At 50.3% G+C, this 19,638-nt stretch overlaps 1 protein-coding gene across 1 annotated transcript; it reads right to left on the bottom strand.

Moving 5' to 3' along the window:
• Window positions 1–3,555: 3,555 nt before the first annotated feature.
• Window positions 3,556–14,375, bottom strand: ARX (aristaless related homeobox; the record flags this gene model as incomplete). The annotated part of the gene is made up of 5 exons (XM_081326670.1): window positions 3,556–3,796; window positions 6,839–7,176; window positions 9,642–9,687; window positions 12,376–13,060; window positions 14,183–14,375. The coding sequence occupies 5 exons, from the start codon at window positions 14,373–14,375 to the stop codon at window positions 3,556–3,558; spliced, it is 1,503 nt and encodes a 500-aa protein (XP_081182796.1).
• Window positions 14,376–19,638: the final 5,263 nt, after the last annotated feature.

The raw sequence follows: 19,638 nt of genomic DNA, 5'->3' as shown, positions 1-19,638 counted from the left end.
ACCAAAGGAGGCACAAGCTTTCTATAAGCAGGCTAGAGGTTTTGTGCAGAGATAAAATGAACCTGTTAGTGGATTCAAGTAATACACTAATTATTGCACAGTATAAATACCACTACTGGTTTTATAACATGAAGGTAAACTTCTTTTGAGATGGTTATAGGATTGCTTGGCAGTAGTATAGATCCTAATAAGGGACCAGAGTAATAACCCCCCTGGATTAACAAAATTGCTGCCTGCAGAAGTATGATTCTGGCTTTTACAATGATTTCTGTGGAATGAATAAAAATGACTGAGTGACATTTCTTAATGCATAATGGATTGATAATGATTCCCTTTTCTTTAAAGTAAAATATGCACTTCAAACTCTACTGTTAATCATGTCCAGAGGCAAATGTTCTTTTTTCTATAAAAATATTTTTGTACCTATGGCGTTTTTAAATATATATACTCCCAAATGCATATGTGTATAAGATGGTGTCAGTTAAATTTATGGTTATTTGGAAGAATTGCAATTTGTTCATAAAAACAAACACACTGAAGAGCCCACTGGGTGTATATGTGAATTCAAATTCTGAAAAGAGAAATATCCAGGGAAGGAAAATTTGCCTTTCTCATTATAGAGACCTCAGTGAAGCCTTTTCTTAAATTCTCTTTGCAACATCTACCAAAAAAGACTTTATGGACAAGACATGGCCTGCTCTAGGTCATTGCAATGCTGGTTTATTGTGATCAATTCCTTTCATTCCCATTAGCTGACCTAGTATGCATGTATATGTTTCATATATATATATGAAAGGTGCTGTACTACTATACAACCATTTCTTATCCATATATGGTGTCAATTTAAAAGGAAGCAATTCAGGAGAAGTTGGCTTCAGTCGTTTCTGGTGAATTTCCCGAAGTGAAATGGTATTTCCATTTTTTGCCATTGAGCTTATTCAGAAAACACAGCCCTTGGAGGTACAGAAGGCTACAAGGGGAGGAGGAGGAGGAGGAGGAAACTGTGGTAGAAAAAGAAAAGAGAGCGGGGAGCTCGGCTTTGTGAAACTTCCTGGGAAGCGTTAGGTGGGATTTATGGAAGGCCTTGTTTTACCTTCCTACCTTGCTGGAGCCCCATTCAAACCTGAAAGGCCTGGTGCGCTCTCGCAAGGGCCCCGATAGGTGTTCCCCGCCGCCACCGAGCCAGGAAAGGGAAAGGTCGTGGGTTTCGGTGGCGGCTTTGAGGGCTTGTCAGGCGTGACAGCAAGGCCTCTCTTCTAATCCGGGGAAGACCGAAGTTCCTTTTTGAAGCGCGCGCAAGGGCAAGCTCCGTCCTCCACGGCCGACGGTAAAGGGCCCCTCCAGCTGCGGAAGAATAGGGGGCCTTTCACTGGGGAGTTGTTTGCAGCAGCCGAGTGACATGGGATTAGGAGGTTGGTAAACCAGGGGCTCAGGGGCTTTTCAATGGGAAGGCGATGTAATCCTTGGAGGCAATTTCACGCGATTTGCTTCAGCTCCATGGCAGGGTCAAATGGCTTGGAAAAAAGGAGAGATCGGGCTGGGGGAGGCAGGCGCTCAGCCGCCGCTACGGTCCGGCTCCCGGAAAGGGAGAGGTGGTGTCACAAGCAGCATCTGCCGCTCTTGTCACTGGGGCAGAATGGCGCCATCTTTCTTCCCGCCTCTGGGATTAAGGAAAGAAAAACCCCGATGTGTGGCAAGCCTCGCTTTCGTTTCTCGGCACTGGGCCCTGAAAAGTCCCGCCAAATTTCCAGGCGGGAGAGACGGTCACGAAGCCCAGCAGCCTCTGACAGTCCCTCGGTTTCATAGCCTGCAGGCGGGTGTGTCAGGGCTCCGAGCGGGCTCCAAGACACCTTCCACTCCCCCATTCCCCACAGTTGCGGGCTGGTGCACGGCTGGCCTAACCCTGATCTACAAGCCCGCTCGGAGGCCGCTAAGCAGAAGCCTTCCAGATTCCTCCCCCAAAGTCACCCTTGTGAGGACAGACATTTTCGGCCGAAGGAAAGAAAGAAAGGGGATTTTTTTTGGGGGGGGGGAAAGGCCCGTGCATACCATATTTGCTCACATTTAAAGCGGAAGAAAAATGCGCCCATTGAAAAGGTTGGAGTAAATGTTCCTTGTTAAAGTAGCCAAGATGTTGATTTGGGAATAATTCTTACTGTGCTGGGTTGGTTTTATTCCCCAGTAAGTACACTTGAGACTGCTCTATAAGCCACTCCTATTGACGTTAACTATTTTAAGGATCACGCCTAGGCCTCGGATCTTACACCCACTTTCCAAAAATCTCAGTGGGACTTTCCTTTGAGCAGACATGAGCAGGATTGGGCCACATCCTTTTACAGTCACTCCATAGTTCAGGACCTACTTTCCTTCTTTTGTATCTTCCAGTTATTCTGCGACTACAATTTTCAGAATTCCCAGCCAACCATTTGGAAGGTGGGTGGGGATTCTACACTAACCAAAGCCAAATCTGAGGAATTTTGTCGGAAAATTTGGCAAAGCCTTTTTCTATTTATCAGCCCGAACATTTATGAAAAGTCCTTCTTTTCCCCACATTCTTTAAAGGAGTCAAGTCCTTCGCATCTGCTCATACAACCCCCTCCCTGTTATTAGCACGGTTGTTTTTCATGACATTGAACCTCCAGGTAGCTTTTTGAATTATTGATAAACGTGCGGATATAGAGAGATATATTTATTTTCTATGGGTAACACTTTCCCACTTGATCGCAAGGAAAAGTGAGAGCAATAACAACATTACACAAACGTACGTTTCCGGTGGCCTTTCTCTGGCTTGTTGGCATTCTCTCTCTCTCGGGTTTTTGGGAAACTCTACAATTAATAAGTTAAAAGAGTTTGCACATAAATATTTGTCTAGGGCCCCCGTAATATCTACAACACAGAAATCTACAGAAATGACAAACTTGTACAAACACTACACCGAGTGCAATTATTATATAACATTTCCAAATATACAAAGCTCTGAACTTTTTTTTTCGTATTTTTTTTTAATAACAATGGTATGTACAGTATCGAGCATCACAGTATAGTGACTTTTAAACAGTCCATATGCTAACGTTATATTTCCCTTTGGTTTGCTATAAAACCCTTGGTTGATGTGATCGGTGAACCCGCCCCTCCCCAAGTGCTCTACTTGGCTTTGACCCCAGCCTTGGCCCTGTCAGCAAGCACCTGCGGTTGTCGGTCCTTTCCTGGGCCGGTGTAAAGAACAGCCCAGGCGAAGAGCCCAGCCTGGCCTCCGCGGCCCTTCATTTCCTTAGCAACCTCACCGACCTCCCGGTCATCTCTCCAGCCTCCCGCAACTCGGGCAGGTGCTTTGCTGACCAAGTCGCCGATGTAGCAAGGGGAAAAAAAAAACTGCCGGCCGAGGACGGATGGGCTCCTGCGGATTGGCCCAAGGGGAAGCCGCAGAAGTGGGCGCCTCCCCGCCGCCTGTTCCCCTCCGGAAAGCGTGTGTCCGCTGGCTTCCCTCCCGTTTTGGTCTTGGATTCCTGCCTCGGCCGATTCGCCCAAGCAAGCCCCCCCCCCCCCGGGAGCGGCTTAGCACACCTCTTTGCCCGCGCTGTTCCCGGGGAGGATGTTGAGTTGCGTGAGCTGCGCCGCGTGCTCCTTGGCTTTCAGGCGCAGCGCCGCAATGCTGGAGGCGCGCCGGTCCGCTGCCGCGGAAGCCGGGTCAGAGAGGCCGCTCGATTGCACGGCGTTGTCCACGGCAGGGGCTGGCTGTCGCAGCAGGGCAGCCGCGGTGGAAGCGCTAGTCAGCGGGGCCATGGTGGAAAAGAGCCTGCAAGCAAAGGAGACGCGGGACAGTCAGTCTTTAAGGCAGCCGAAACTCCCGCAGTTGCTTTTACATGGAGGCGAGAGTTGGGGCTGCCGTTTCGGTTTCAAGTTTAATTCGCTTTGCAGGACGGACCGCTTTTCAGAGCTCCGAAAGTCGGGAAGGCGACGGCTTGCCAACCACGACCTGGAGGAGCCTGACTAGGAAATCGCAAGAGAGCGAGGAAGTCTCTTTTTGCGTCCGCTTTCTCGCCTCCTCCGGGGACCTGGGACTGAATTCCGCATTTTCCCTACTTTAGGGCGCCTCTCCTGCCTACACCCTCTGCACGCTTCTGACGGGACATCTTTCGCGGGCCCGTCTGAACCCGAAAGTTGTGGCAGGGGGCTCAAGAAAGAGGAAGATTGAAAACCCCGTGGCAGGCAGGCAGGCAGGCAGGCAGGCAGGCAGAGTCGCGTTTATTGGCTGGCGGATCGCCCGTGTGTTGATGACAGTAGCTCGCTTCAAGAAACTAGCAATCGGTCGAAACTGGCTTGCAAGGGGAGAGCGAGGCCAGGCAAGGAGACAGGCGTCGGCTGCCTCGGCACTTCTCGCCCGTTCCCTCCAACCTACCGCTAGGGTGGCTTTCGAGAGTCCTTAGCGGCTCTGCCGAACCTGCGCTCGCCCTCTCGGTTCCGGGTGTCGGTCTGCGGCTCCCCCCTCCCGTCTTAGGAGAAACTTCCCGGCGCCCGAATGCCCAAAGCGGCGCCCGCCTCTCGGCTTCGCTGCCGCGCAGATCCCCCTCCCCAGCGGGGAGTGCCGTTCTAGCGGATTGCCTCACAGCGGAACTCCAATTACGCTCCGGCAACCCCTAGCAATGACACAATCTGCGACATGCTTTCTCTGCTCCTTTTTTCGCCCGCGCTTCTCCTGGCGCTGTTTAGCTGACCCTCTTTGACCGGCACGTCGAGAGACACGGGCTCTCCATTAACCAAGGAGGTGATTACTGACATCAGCGCGGCGAGGAATTGAACTGCGGGCCCGGAAGGCAACGGGAGGGACCAACTAAGATCCAAACTGGCTAGGCTCTGGGATGGGCTGCCGGGGCTGGAGCCTGGTTTCCTTCTGGAGTGGCTTCTCTGTCCCCAACCCACCCACCGGCCGTGCTCAGTGAGAGGCTTTATATAGTTCAACTCAGAATGACCGTCCTGGCCTTGACTAGGCTAGACTTCTGTAGCCTTTCGTTTGCAAAAAAAAAAGGGAGGGCCGAGAGCAAGTGCGGGATACGGGGAGGGAGTAGACCTGCAATATCAATCTTCCTCAACTGGGAACCTCGTAGTTGGAAATACTGGCAGTTTTAGGTCCCGCAGCTCTGGGGAATCTGATAAGATGTAGTAGATAAACACCGAAGCCGCTTCAAACCGCCTTGCGCGCCTTCTAAAAACGTTGCTTGTTTAAGAGCAAAGGGAAATCTCGCTCAAGAGGATGAGAGTTTTTCTCTCCCTGCACCCACCCTGCTCCTTCAGTTGCAGGGCGGCCCATTAAAGTCTGTTCAGCGAGTTTTCAATGTTTTTGGCGAGAGGGAGCGAGCTGCGACACCAGGCTACTTAAAAGGGTTTAAAGAAAAGCATTAAAGCGCAGGAACAGCGTGATCGGCAGGGGGCGTAGTAACCCAGTAACGTTTGGGAAATCGAGTCACACTCTACTTGAGGAGGGGAAGCAGAAACATTTTCGTTTTCATTGGTAGACATTCCCCGCCCCTTAAAATCTTAATTTAACTTGGATTTCCATTCCTCCTGCAAGAGATAATTTTGTTTTAAGTGGCGTCGTACCCCAGTGAATATATTTTCCTTTTGTTCTCCTGTTAATATTTCCCTTGTATTTTCCATCTTTCCAGTTTTAATAAACCCGGCACTGTCTCGTTGTCTATTTAATTAGCTACAGGCTTTTTATTTCATTGTTTGAATTTATCTAAGGAAATGCAACTACAGTATCTCCCCTCCCCCTCCCTCCCTCCCTCCCTCCGCCTGATTTGCATTTTTCTATTCAGATGACTGCCGTCCAAGCTGGGGAACTTGGCCGCCTCTCTCGAACACATTGAGTTTTCCGTTGCACTGAGTTTAATTACCTCTGGCCCACCTATGATTTCCCTCTCCCCACTTTTGGTCAATGTATATTGCAATTCTTTCCGTAAACATTTGAAGTAAAATATATTCTTATTATAGGGAAATAATTACCAACTCCCAGATCATTGGGGGAGGGGGATACTCAACTTCTAAATCGTCGAAACTCACTTGCCAAAGCTTTCATAAATTGCTCTGTCCAATTAGAATATAGAAAATGAGACGTGATTCCCACAATTTTTTTCTTCAAATCCATAATTTTAAAAACAGGAGTGTCTAGGCGGGGAACTCCTGAAATGTGCAATCCTCCCCGAAGAGACTGAACTCGTACAGCCTCCCAAATGGAATTCTTTAGCTACTTGAGGTGAACAGGTTGGACCACCATTCTTACCGCAGCCAAGCCTACATTGGATACAGAGAACTTAATTTCTAAGTATTCGCAGCCAGGACTGGGCGGCAAATCTGGGAGGTTGAAAAGAGTACATCTATTGCCCCCCCCCCTCAACTTTCACGGATGTAATCTTGGCAATGAGAATTCTTGGATTTATTTTTTTTAAATGTCCGTGTTCCAAATCCTTAGACCAGGGGTAGGCAACCTTGCCTCTTTTATGACTACTCGTGGACTTCTTTTATGGCTCATGGCTGGCTCAGGAATTCTGGGAGTTGAAGTCCACGAGTCATAAAAGAGCCAAGGTTGCCTACCCCTGCCTTAGGCGAAAGGGTTCCACCATCTGCCCCAAGATCCAACTTGCTCCTAGCTCCGCCCCTTTGACTTCAGAAAAGGGTGCTTCTGGATCTACGCTGCACATGCGTACTCCGAGGAACTTCTCTCTCTCCCCCCCCCCCCACTTTAACATTGTGCCGCAGGACAAGTTCAGCACCTCTTCTGTGGCCCGCCGCTGACCTGTTGGGGGGGGAGAAGGCACCAGGGGCGGGGCGGGGAGTTTACCTGCCAAAAGCTGGGCTGATGAAGGCCGGGTGCCGAAATACAGCCGCTCCCAGGAAAGTGCTGAGGCCTAGCGGGGTGCTGCTGGGGGGCAAGGCTGCAGAGCCCGGAGGTGGAGGCGGGAGGCTGGGAAAGGCGGCGGCGGCAGCGGCGGCGGCGGCGGCGGCCGTCCAGGCGGAGTCGAGAGCTGGGTGGTGAGGAGGGAAAGGACTAGCATCAAGGTAGGGACTGAGCGGATGAGATGCCGACAGCGGGCCAGGGAAAGGCAGGCCGGGTGGGTGGCTCTGAGCGCCGGCCTTTTCCCTCTTCCGCCATTTGGCTCTCCGGTTCTGGAACCAGACCTGGAAGCCAAAAGAAAACAAGGGCAAGGCGATTAGTAAGCGCGGCCCTTTCCCCTCCTGTTCCTCGGCGGCCAGCAAACGGTCTTCCGAAGCCCGACCACCCGCCTCCGGGCCGCCCTGAGCCGTTGCGGAGGAGAGCCGACAAGAGACCGGCTCCTAACCTCGCCAGACCCGTCGTCCAGCAGGGGGAAGAGGGGATTCAGCCGCAAAGCTTGCCTGGGTGGTTTCATCCAGAGAGCCACCCAAGTAATCTAGCGTGTTTCTACTTTTCCGGCAGAGGCAAAAAGAAAGACGCCTCCATCTCCTGGAAGCAGTTGTGAAATCTGTCTAATAGATTGTGTGGGTCTCTCATCTGCTCTCTAGAAGGAAGCAAAGCAAATTGGTCCTCTTATCTATCAAGAGAAAGTACGCCAAGGCTGCAGGGCTGAATGGATCAAAAGCTCTTTCACTCTCCATAAATCCAAAACAAAGACTCACAGCGGTAGAAAGTCAGCTAAATTTAAGAGATATTGAGCAGATTTTTCACGGTTTCCTGTGAAATCAGTGGTGCAGACAACTAAATTAAAGATTTTAACAGATGGAGGCGTACACTGACTTATTCTCAAGTTTTCCTATTCAAAAGTAAAAATCCAACTGGACAGAACTACTTTTGATGATATCATTAATGCAACAATTCTTTTTACCTTTTTGGGAGGATTTAGACTGTTAGCCCTGACTGGAAGACATACCCCGTCCCCGTCTTCCATGTATCAAGGAAACTCTTGGAGATATGTAAGCAATAAATTATCCTGTTCATTTATGTTTTGCTAATATCTACCCTTTAGCTGTCCCTTTAAAGCAGACTGATCCATCGGGAATGACTTTTTAAAATACATTTCTCTTAGTAGAAATAGGCTCATTGTTACTAGTTCTCTATTGGAGGAGTTTGTCTGATGTAGTCTTTTTCTGCCTGATCTGATCTAGATCTGCATTCCCATCCATCCTCTGGTAGCATCGTCAATGACTGGGGATAGTGAATGGGAAGTATATACTACTAAAACATATGCTACAATGTTCAATAAGCAATATCTATTGTTTCCTGATGTCTTTAAAACATTACATGTAACTTTCTCTATCCTTCCCTTTCTCAGTGCCAAAGATTTGGCAAATTCTTGAATGCTTTTGGTAACTTAGGTGGCAGGTTAAATATGTTAAAGACTCTGATACTTGAGAGAATTAATAATAGTAAATAATCTTTTGCAGCTATTCATCTGTAGCTTCATTAACAATCTCTGCAGGTCTGCCCTTCCTCTAGTCTAGTTCTTTTCTGAGAAAGAGCAAAAGAGAAAGCTTTGTCATTCCTACGGTTTTTTTTAAGCAAAACTTGGATGAATGAATTTCCATAAAGTAACTAATGTTACTTTATATCAGCCATTGGCATCTTTTGTCCTGCTTTAAAGTAACAGAGCTTAAGTAGCACCATCGCATTAACAATTACAACAGTGAAAGGAACAGATGAGAATTTGCTCTCTAAGAAGTTTGATTCCACCTCCACCAAATGGAAAGAATTTGGGAAAGAGAGAGAAAGAAGGAAAACATTATAACTGGCAAAAATTGTGACTTCCTTGCATAGCTCCTGATTTGCTCTGATCACCTCCAAGAAGGCCCTCTGTATAGCCCTACGACAGCCAGCCCAGGAACTGAACATTAAGGCAATGAAAAATTTGGCATCCCCCCAGTATGCCTTTCCTGTTTCCAACTCAATTAGCAATATGTCCCCCTCCCCCGGAAATTCTGCCTCTTATTGAATTAATAAGTCTGGGTATACCCAAAGGTAAACCAAGGGATTCTAATAATTCATATTCTCCTTAATTACACCATCTCCCATGAATGGGAACGAAGGGGAGGGTGAGAAAGAAAAATGGTGGTGAGGGGAAGGGTGGGGGGGTGTCTCAGGCTCTTGTTCACTCTCTTTTTTAGTTATTTAACTTTCCCACGACTCATTCCCCTGAGCTGAAAATCCTGAGTTGCTGTCACATCTCTGTTTGACAATAGAGAAATGTGTCAACAGAGAGGAGGGAACTGGGCTCTTCATTACTCCTCTAATGCGAGAAGCTGTTGTGTATTAAATGAGCCATATGGAATTTATGATGCTTTTGCTGCACTTGGCTTTCTGTGTAAAGTGATTTGCTCAGCGCTGAGCCCAAAGGCCAAGCCATCTGTTGGGGGTATGGTTGGCCTTCTGCACTGTTGCAGGGGCAACTCTTCCCCCCCCCCCCGCAACCTACTTGAATAAAATGGCATGCTCAAGCCCAAAAGGAAACCAGGAACAGTAGTTGGCTCTCAGAGATTGGGGTGGGGGTTGAGAAGGGAACCCCCTGTTCTCTCCTGACTCCCCTTTGCTCTTGCACCAACATGCCTGGCTTGCCCAACTGATACCTGGTTCTTCAATTTCCAACCCTCCCCCCCCACACACACACACTCACCTGCACTCTGGCTTCAGTCAGATCCAGGCGCATCGCCAGCTCTTCCCTGGGAGGGAAAGAAGTACAAGACAGGTGCTCAGGTGAAAACCTGGGAGCAGGTAGACCCAGTGGGTGAGAGTGAGGTAGAACCTGCATAAGGCCAAGGTTCAATTCTGCCCTCTCCTCCTCCTCCTCCTCCTCCTCCTCCCTTGCTCAGATCAAAGCGAACCCCATCTGCCCAGCTCCACCTCAGGCTAGCCCCCTGCTTTTTGCCTTGAAGTCTTTTGGCGGTGGTGGGATATCCCACATTTTGAGGTTTCCCTGGCCTATCCTCCTTCTCCGTTCCTGGGTCAAAGGAGGAAATACTTTACCCTAAGCCTCATGTTCGCTGGCTGCTATCAAACGGCCCAGACAGGCTTTACCTGTTGCTTTCCCCCCAAGCTCAGTATACTTTCTTACCATTCCCCTTTTCTCCACAGAGAAAGAAGGTGCGAAAGAGGGCTGCGTTCCCCAGGAGGAGCCAAGCCCACCTCCCCTCCGGCATCTCCAGCCAAGCAAGGCCTTTGACGAAGGCTCCCACCTCCAAATACCACGCTGCAGCACAAGGGGAGATCCATTGAGCTGCAACACGAGCCCTTCATTGGGGTGATTATTGCAACAATTAAAGCAAATCGGAAACCATTAGGATGTTAGGAAACTGCTCACAATCTGTTTATTTCGAATCCGGACGACTCCCGGGATAATTGGCTCTCCCTCCGCTCGGAAGAAAAGCACAGTGCCGGCCAAAGTAGGAGTCTGGCCGGGCTCGAGAAGAAAAAAAAAATAGCCAGCGCCTTCGGGCTGCCAAAAAGGAAGCCTCCGGACCGATCGGTAGGAACGATTTAAAGAACCCGGCTCGTTTGTGCACTGGCGTGCCGACCGGGGCAGTGGAAAAACCGACATTACACACACACACACGTCCGCCCCAATCGATTTTGGCACCGGAATCAGGCTGCTTGGTGTGCTCCGCTGACCCTTTTTCAGTGAAAAGATGGGGCGATTTTCTGGGTCCTGGCTAGGCTAGAAAAGTAGCTTGCGTATCAGTGATGAAGACGGGCATTGTGGCGCCCCAGCCGAGTTTGACTGACGGTTACAGAATAAGCGGCTATAAAACGCTAGCGAAGGAACCGCCTTAGCGAGGGATCCCTCGGTTTCTTTCCATCCTATCCACACGCAGCCCCTCTTCCCGCGGAAATAATATGCGCTGTGGCAGGCCAACGAATTTAAAGAGACACCCCTCTCTCCCTCGTCCTCTCTTCCTCAGAAGAGCAGAAAAGTAGAGGAAGAATCCCAGACAACTGATAATAAAAAAAGGAGAAGGCCGAGCAAACTGCTGGCTTTACAGATGGAGAATTAATTTCTTCGCAACCACGAAAATTTGCCTACGAACTTGGTAACGCAAGAGCTCCTCCGGCAAAGTATCTACGCCTTTTGCAGTTCAGCACGAGTATCTCTCCCTCTCTCCCCGCCCCCCCCCCCGCAACGCTTTTATAGGGAAGGGATTGAGTTGGGTTAGCAGCGCCTACTTCTGCTTGTCTGTTGGCAATAGACTGGGAGCATTTGGGCTCCTGCAAAAATGAAGGAAGGAATTCCTAAAGAGAGGGCTGAATACTTAATTGATTAATATGATCAATCAATATAATTATCATTTCGGAAGGGCTAATGCAAGAATTGCTTGTTTTCTGATGAATGAAGCTCACCCCGAAGCAAATCTGAAGCTAAGGAAAGGCGAAGATTTTCCCTCTCAAGATGCAAACATTCAGGAAGCCATTTTACTTTTTGCATGGAGGCTGGGACCGAAAGTTCCACCTGGCGCTTCAGGAGAAGACCGGTAGTTCTCAGCTTGACCGGAGTTTCCTTTCTAAGTTGAGGCGCACCGAAAGAGAATAGCAACACTTGCTCGTCCCCCACCCCTCCCTCTATTTTTCCCCCCAACTCCTATTTTCCAGACCCCGTCCAGAAATTACTTCCGTCTGCGAGTAGGCAAGCCAGCCCTTGCAGACTCTGCCAAAATGCTCTGGCCGAAGAACGCTGCCGCCTCGCTCCATATTTTTAGCCTTCGAAAGCGGAATACTTTGATCTTTTCCTATGTGTATGTATGTGACTTCCATTGAGAGGGCAGCTTTCCAGCTTCAACGGAAAACTGTGAAACTGACACCTGACAGACTAGCCAGAGGATCAGGGCAAAAATAGATTGGAGTTTGGCAACGATGTGGCCAAAAATTCGGCCACACCTGTCCTTGGCAGACTGGCTTAACGCCTGAAGTCCAGCGGAGAGCCGGGCACGCTAACTCGTAAAGGCCGCTGAATTTGGGGAAAGGTGACTCCCCAAAGTACGGGAATAGCGGAAGGGAGAAGCAAAGCGGGGCACGAAAGCGTGGAGGACGACCCGAAGAAGATCCAAGAAGACGCGCATCTCCTTTTCTTATCAAATCGCTTCCCTCTTTCCAGCCCCGCAGTACCCTTTCTTATGCCGAGCTGTTTCCTCCTTCTGATCGTGTACATGCAAAAACCGAAACAAATATTTTAAAAACTTTCGCCCCAGAGGATTTTCTGCCCCACCGATCCGTCTTCCCCGATCCCGCAGCTCTCTTTCCTCAATCCTAAGAGTTCTTTCGACGTTCCCTCCTGACCTAGAAACCCCTTCCGCCCCCCACCCGCCCCCCACCCCGAGCCGCTTGGGGGGCTAGCCTTGTCTCAGCGGTTCATTCCCTACCTGGTGAAGACATCTGGGTAGTGGGTCTTCTGGAAGGCCCTCTCGAGCTCCTCCAGCTGGTAGCTGGTGAAGGTGGTGCGGTAACGGCGTTGCTTCCTCTTGAGCAACCCCTCCTCGGAATCACTGCCCGCCGACAGGCACACACTGTCCTCGCCATCCTTGCCATCGGCCAGCTCGTCGGCAGGGAGGAGCAGCTCCTCCTTGGGCGAGCCGCCGGCACCTTCGCTCCCCATCGCCGCAGGCCCCACGCCAGTCCCACCCGCGGGCCCCGAGCTCCGTCGGGCGTCTTTGGCCTCTGTCAGCAGTTCGTCGTCCTCATCCAGCTCCTCATCCAGCTCCTCGGCCTCCTCTTCCTCTTCTTCCTCCTCTTCCTCGTCCTCCTCCTCCTCCTCCAGCAGTTCCTCCCCTCGGCCCGACCTGCCGTCGGGGGCGCCACCACCTCCAGGACTGCTCAAGTCGTCGAGGGTAGGAGCGATTCGCGCAAAGGGCGCGTTCTCCCGGTAGGACTTGTTTCGACTGATGCTGACCTGTGGCGCCTGGCTGATCTTGAGGGAGTCCCACGACGAGGCAGTTGCCTCGGCCCGTGCCAGCAGTCGGCCCCCACCAGGCCCGTAGAGGCGGCGCAGCTTGGGCGGCAGATGCAGCTCGCCCGTCTCGAACCCGGGCGGGCTGCCCTTGCCTGGTCCTGCCAGAGACAGAGACATGCATGCACGGGTCGTCAGTTCCGTAGCTACAGACGGGCTTCTTGGCAAGAGGGCCCCCTCCAGCAAAAAGTCATCCCAACCCGCCCATCTTCCTCCACAGCTGTCTAGGTTGAGTCAAAAGAGCCCAAAGGAATTCCGTTAGAATCCATACCCTTTCTGTGGTAACAGACAAAGTCTGTTTTGTTCATTTACGGATTTCAGGCAGCTTTACAGAACATAGAACCAAGCTTATATTTGAAAGCAGCTGCAGCAAACAGCATTGCCGGAGAACATCTCCCAACCTCGTTTTGATTCCAAAATCAAATATATTGCCTTCAAATATCAAGTAAAGGGAGTCTCTCTCCTCCAGCTGGCATCTGACACCTATGGGGCTCTGTCAAATTAATTCCCACATTTCTTTGGAGGTAGCAAGACAACGGACCCGCCTTTGAAACCAACCTGAAACTCCAGACCGGAGACAAAGTGGCTTGGAAGAAGCCGCATTCTCTTCCTCTCTCCCTTCATGAAGAAAATCAGAACGGAACATCCAATTTCCTTCAAGATTTGGACACTGAACTGGAGTGTGCTAACCGCCCCCCCACCCCGTCACCCAGAGGGCTTCGCTTTTAATCTAGGCCTGGGGGGGGGGGACTGCCAAGTTGGAGAAAATACCCGCACAGAACTCTTGACAGCGGATGATATTTGCCATTACAACGCCACCCACGCAAACCCGTAAAGCGAGGAGCGCAGAAAAAGAGACCCTCGGTTTTGCATCCAACCCCACCCCCACCCCCCGAGTAGCGTAAACTCTGCCGGGATTCAGCGCGTTGCACCGGAGAGGGAGACTGAGACAACGGAGCCCACGGGGAGCGGAGTACTTTGGAACGTGATTCGGCCTTCAGCTGCCCGACTGCTCAGCATGGGACCGCCCGAGTCTGTGACCCAGCTACTTAGAAGCGCGCCCTCCCCACGCAGTCCCTGGGCCAAAGCTGGAGTGGAAGAGATCCGTCGATATCCGGGACTGCGGGCAAGGCAGGGATGTGCCTTTCATCTCTTCGAAGCTGTGTTTGCCTCTCTTTTTTTCCACCCACCCTCCTTTCTTCGCGATCTTAACCCCTGCTCACCTTGCCCGGCCTTGTCCGGCTCCGTCCGGTTGGCCTGAGGCGGCAGATTAGGAGCTGCTCCTAGCAGCCGCATCTTGCAAGGGCTCCTCCTGCCCAGGATGCTGTCGATGCAATAGGAGGAGAGCAAAGTTGGCGATTTACTTTTGCATTCGGGCCTCTCGGAGCAGCTCTCCTCTTGGTATTGGCTGCTCATGGCTTTGGCTTGCTTGTGCTCTCCCGGGCCGTGCGGGGGTTGAAGTTTGGCCGGGGCTGGTACCCCTCCCCCCCCACTAAGCAGCAGCTGAGGCTCGCCCCTCTTCCTGCCCAGGACACGAGGAACCAGGGTAGTGACTGCACTGCAACCGCTTGGCTCTTGATTCCCTCTCCTCCACGTGCTGGAAGGCGCGCTCTGATTGGCTCTTGCCAGAGGCTGGGCAGCCTCTGGCTTCAGCCCAAGGCAAAATGCGGCCTGGATCGTGGAGGAGAAAGGGATTGGTATAGGTTGGACCACGTTGGGTGGCTTTCCTGGACATCCTTTTTTGCTGCAGCTGGCAAGAAGAACTGAATCACTTTTTCCATGAAAAGGAAAAGACACCCCCCCCCACACACACTCCCCGAATGCTACAAGGAATGGGTAGGATTATCCCGTGTAATCCTGTACAACAAATCTCGACTGCATGGACTAAACGTAGAAACTTCTTTGCTTCGATTATATTTTGCTTACAAGCTTAATTGCAACATTCAAGACATCTTCCCATTATTAATTTTAAGAAATAAATTGTTGAGACTTAGGTTTTTGAATGAATTAATCATTACTTTCAGTCGCTGATTTTCTTTACAAAGCAAAACTAATAGTAATGGAAATATTTAGAGTGCAACCCGCGGGTACCCATTCAGAAATCGATCGTATTTATTTCTTGGGCATTTCGTTTAGAATTTCATCCTTTACATGAGAATGTACGTACAGACCGTAAAGGTTCACACACCAATATTTATCTAGACAAAAACATTTACAATTAAGAGGATAAAGCAGCTGACAAGTTGATAGGGGAAAACTTGGCTCGCTATCCAAACCAGATCACATTACGGACTTTGCGATGTGTTGGTAATATGTAATTTTAATCCCTATGAGTAGGAATTATGAAAAGCAGTTCTTCATAATCTTCCTTCCTTCCTTCCTTCCTTCCTTCCTTCCTTCCTTCCTTCCTTCCTTCCTTCCTTCCTTCCTTCCTTCCTTCCTTCCTTCCTTCCTTCCTTCCCAAGGCAAATCCAGATCTACCTAAGATTAAAAACGAACGTCGTTGGTACAAAACGGTTCCTTCGCTGAAATAATAAAAGGGGGGAATTTGGAAACCAGCTTTAGGGCTTGTTCAACCCTGAGGCAGAGATCAAGGCTCCCTGCTTAAAGATTAAAGTTGGGCAATTGGGAAAACCCTTTCACCTTTTTCTAAAATAGGAACTCTTCCTTTTTGATTTGCACGTTTTTGCTGCTGTTTCCCGGGGCGTGAATTCGACCCACCTCGCTAATCGAAGTTGGTCAAGAACCGAAACGAGCCGAGATCAGAGACAGTTTAAGGCACTGCAAGGAACTGATGGGTAATTCCAGCGGGCTTCCTGGATGGCGCAAGTTCACTTTTAAAGAAACAGATTTTTAATGGGGTCAATGACATCTTGTTTCAAAGCGACTGTCTGGGAAATAGTAATGGATCAGAAACCGAAGGTCACTGAGTATTTTCCTCGGAGGGTCAGGATCAGTGCCAAAGAGTGCAAATTTCTGCAGTTATTTTTTTTATCGGGCAAGTTTCCCCCGCTACCTTCTAAAGAGAAGAGCAGGCTGAGAGAGTAGCAAGGAGCAAAGAAACTGCGATTGAAATCCAGGTTTGGGACAGGGAAAAATTCCAGACCTGGTTTTCTTCTCACTGAACCTCCCTCCCCGAGCATGTCAATTTTTTTTTTTGCAAAGGCACCTACTCGAATCGCTTACAGTTCGTATTTAAAAATACAAGGATTTATAATTGAGATCTCTCTTGTGCACTCGCCCTCTTTTACTGTAATAAACATCTGGATGACTCTTTGAAATGCTAATGGGGAGAGAGCAGCCTTCCGGTGCCGCGGCGACAAAAACTGTTTCGCAGCGAAGTAGAGAAGCAAAGGAAGGGGATGGGAAGCACCGCGCCCGCTACCCTAATACTCTCCGAGGAGGCTCGTCCCCCAAAGAGTTCTCCACTCGATTCCTCTACCCCAGCTGCTCCATGCGCAGCCCGCCGTGATTCCCAGCTGCTATTTCTCCGCGGGATACTTTCGCGCCGCGGTTTCTGGCGGCGCTTGGTTTCCCATCTCCTGAGCGCCCTTGCCTTTCCTCTGCCCTGGAAAAGTCTTTTCCCTTTACAGGCAACATTTGGCCCCAACCCCCGGTGCGGAGAGGGGTTACCACAGGGACTTTTCAAGAAGCCCCCTATAAACCTCGGACTGCAAAGCCCGAAGTGCAACGACCCTGACCCGGCTAAAAAGTGCAGACGTGAACGTCGAAGTCCTTCTCAAGAGAACTGCTAAGGACGAGGCGATCCCGCCGTGGCAGTTTCCTCCTCCAGAGGAGAGGCAGAGGGGGGGGGGGGAGGAGGAGGAGGGAGACGTTCCCGAAGGAAGGGCGGGATCGGGCGGCAAGCATCAATTCCTCCCCGAAGGGCGAAAAAAGTCGGGAGACCAATCGCTGCCTGCCGAAGGGAGTTCATTTGCCAGAGGCAGCCCGGTTGCCCGTAGAAGGGCTCTCCGAGGCCTTCCGGGGGGCCCCCGCAGAGGCGGCTTTGCTCTGCGCCTCTTCCTCTTCCTCTCCCTCGATCCCCCTCCAGAGGAGACCTGAACCCCGCTCCCGCCAGGCCCGAGAGCCGAGGCCTGAAAGGAAAAAAGAGGCCGGCGGAGGACGATCTGGGTCAGTAAGAGCGTCAGTCCGGCCTGCCCTCGGGCGCCCTTTTTGCCCCGCCGGCAAGGGCTCCATTCCGAGGGCCAATTTCCTCCGCTCCTCATTTCGCCTTTCTTTTCCCCGCTTCCCCGGCGAATTGGCTATTTGGCGGAAGCGTTTTGGTTTTGCGGTACCCGTTTCCCAACCTCGCCTTTCAAAAGCCACTCTTAACGTGGCCTCAGGGGCAGGCGGCGGCCCTTCGGTCCCCGGCGCCGAGCGGCCCGCTTTTGTCGGAGCATCCAACCGCCGACGCCGCCAAGCTCCGAGTGCTACATGGCTGCCCACCCGCCACCCACCCACCGACCCCCAGAGCCCACCGCGCCGGAGGAGCAGCCTCTAGGCCCCGCCACCGCTCTCTGAGCTTGGCAGGGGTCGATCTGGCTCTCCCCCACCCCAGTTGGTTGAGTAAAATAACAGGCTCGCCTCCGAATAGCCAGAATGCTGGATCTCGTGGTTTTACTACCCTGTTGCCCCTCATCCTGTTCCCACGGGCTTCTCCAAACTCCCAACATCTATTTGACCCGCGGGAACGATCGTGGCAAGGCAAGAAAGGGACGCGAAAGCGAACCGCTCGGTAGTTTTCGGGGGAAAAAAAAACTCTGAACGTTCGGTCAGCCAAAGGGGATGAAACTCCTTCGAGTGGTCCGCTTTTTTCTTCTTTTAGTTATTCGCTTGCTGAAGTCGGCGCAAAGCTGCGGGCTTTTTTTTTCCCTTTCTTCTGGCTTGGCGTTCTGCATCCAGCTTGCCCCGGGCCTGCTGAAAGGGGCCTTGTCTGGGTGAAGAGAAGGCTCTGCCGCTGGATGACCACGGAGGTTCTCAAGTCATCCAGGTCGCAGTTGTCCGAAAGTTGCATTTTCTTTTCCACCAGGCCACCGGACTTCCTTGTTTTTCCGCTTCTCTGAAGAAGCTTCTCGGGTGAGAAGCGAAACGTCTTCGAAGAAAAACAAGGAGGTCCGGTGGCCTGGTGAAGAAAAAAAAAGCAACTTTGGGTCTGCTTCTACTGTTAGATGTGGTAGAAGCTGAAAATTCAGCCCCGTTCTACCACTGCTCTCTCCGGGAAGCCGAGAAGCGGCTCATCTCGAGTCTAGCGGCTTCTGCCGCGGGAGCCTGCGCCCCGCTTTCGATAACGTGGACCTCGACATTCCTGAGGATTTTTCAGCAACTTCCTCCCTAGGGATCCCCCACATACCTACCGGAACAATTAAACTGATGCAGTCGATCTATCGGCTTCTGGAATCCCCTGCAACCAGGTGATCCTTCCCCTGCACATTTTTTTAAAAATCTTTTTGGATTCTCAGCCCCTTCCTGCAAACTTCCTTTTCCTAACCGGCTATTTTCCCCTCCACTAATCCTAATTGAACCCCGGAGAGTCTTATTGTGAGCTTTCGGAGGAGTGCAGGGGAAAAACAAACACAACAATATCGCAATGATCCAAAATGATACAAAATTATAAGAGTTTTACTCGGAGGAGGTAAGATTTTTCCTCCTCCCACCAAAGCAGATGCCAAGGAAGGATAACAGACTTGGGATACTGGCAGCTGTGGGTGAGGCAGGAACAAGATGCTTTGGCTGAGATGAACAGCCTTAGGTGCTGCTTTCCACTTCAGCTCCTCTGCTAGTGATTTGAGAACTACTTCCAGTCTAGTTTCAGTTCAAAGCTCTGCCCTTCGATAGGGCAAGGCTCTCATGCACAGTGATTGGAAACATGGCAAGTGCTGATGGAGCTCTGCCTAGCCTGGAGGATGTGCCAGGTTCTATGGCTAGGCCAAACAATAAGTGAGGTCTTGATGGCTCTCATCCACTGAGCCACACTAGGAAAGGAAATTGCAGAATCCTCTGGGCATTTTTGGGTCCCACTGATGCTTTTATGGGGGAATGAAATGCAATACATGGATGAAGTTTTTGTCCAGCAAAGATTTCAATAAGTGCCTAAAAGTGGCTCCTCCCTTTTGCTTGTAGCCAGAAATGAAAGAACAGATAAATGTGTCTGCTTAAATATACTGAAAACTGTTTCAAGAGGCAATTTCTGATGCATTTATTTATTTTAATGGTTTCATTAAAATATTTACATGCCAGATATTATTTTACCATTGTGTCCATCCTCCACATATCCTTTTAAACCAGATTCCATATTGAACTTTATGTGTTGGATTTACCAATGTAGGAATTCCAAAACCCAAAGTTTGCCTATCTAAATCCACAAGTCATGCCTTTGCTCAGTTAGCTCAGATGGTGGAACATTTTTCACTGGTTTTCCAGACCTGAAAAAAAAAACCCAGTGTAAGATATTTTTCTTCCCACATTGATGTATGAAGGAGTAAGCAGCATTCCAGCTTTGACAGTCTGCTCTCAGCTGAGAGAAGATCTCATCGCCTCCTGCTGGTTGTGCAAAAATGCTGTTACTTTTTGCTTTTGTCAGAAATACTGTTACTTTTCAAGAAAAAAAACCCTTGAAAAGTTTTGTTTTTGTTTTTAGAGAGATAAAATAAATGAATGAATAAGATTAAAAAAAATAAAG

This window comes from Vipera berus (genome assembly GCF_964194415.1).
Source record: "Vipera berus genome assembly, chromosome: 4".
Lineage (NCBI taxonomy): Eukaryota > Metazoa > Chordata > Lepidosauria > Squamata > Viperidae > Vipera > Vipera berus.
This window is presented reverse-complemented; position numbering and strand designations above follow the sequence as displayed.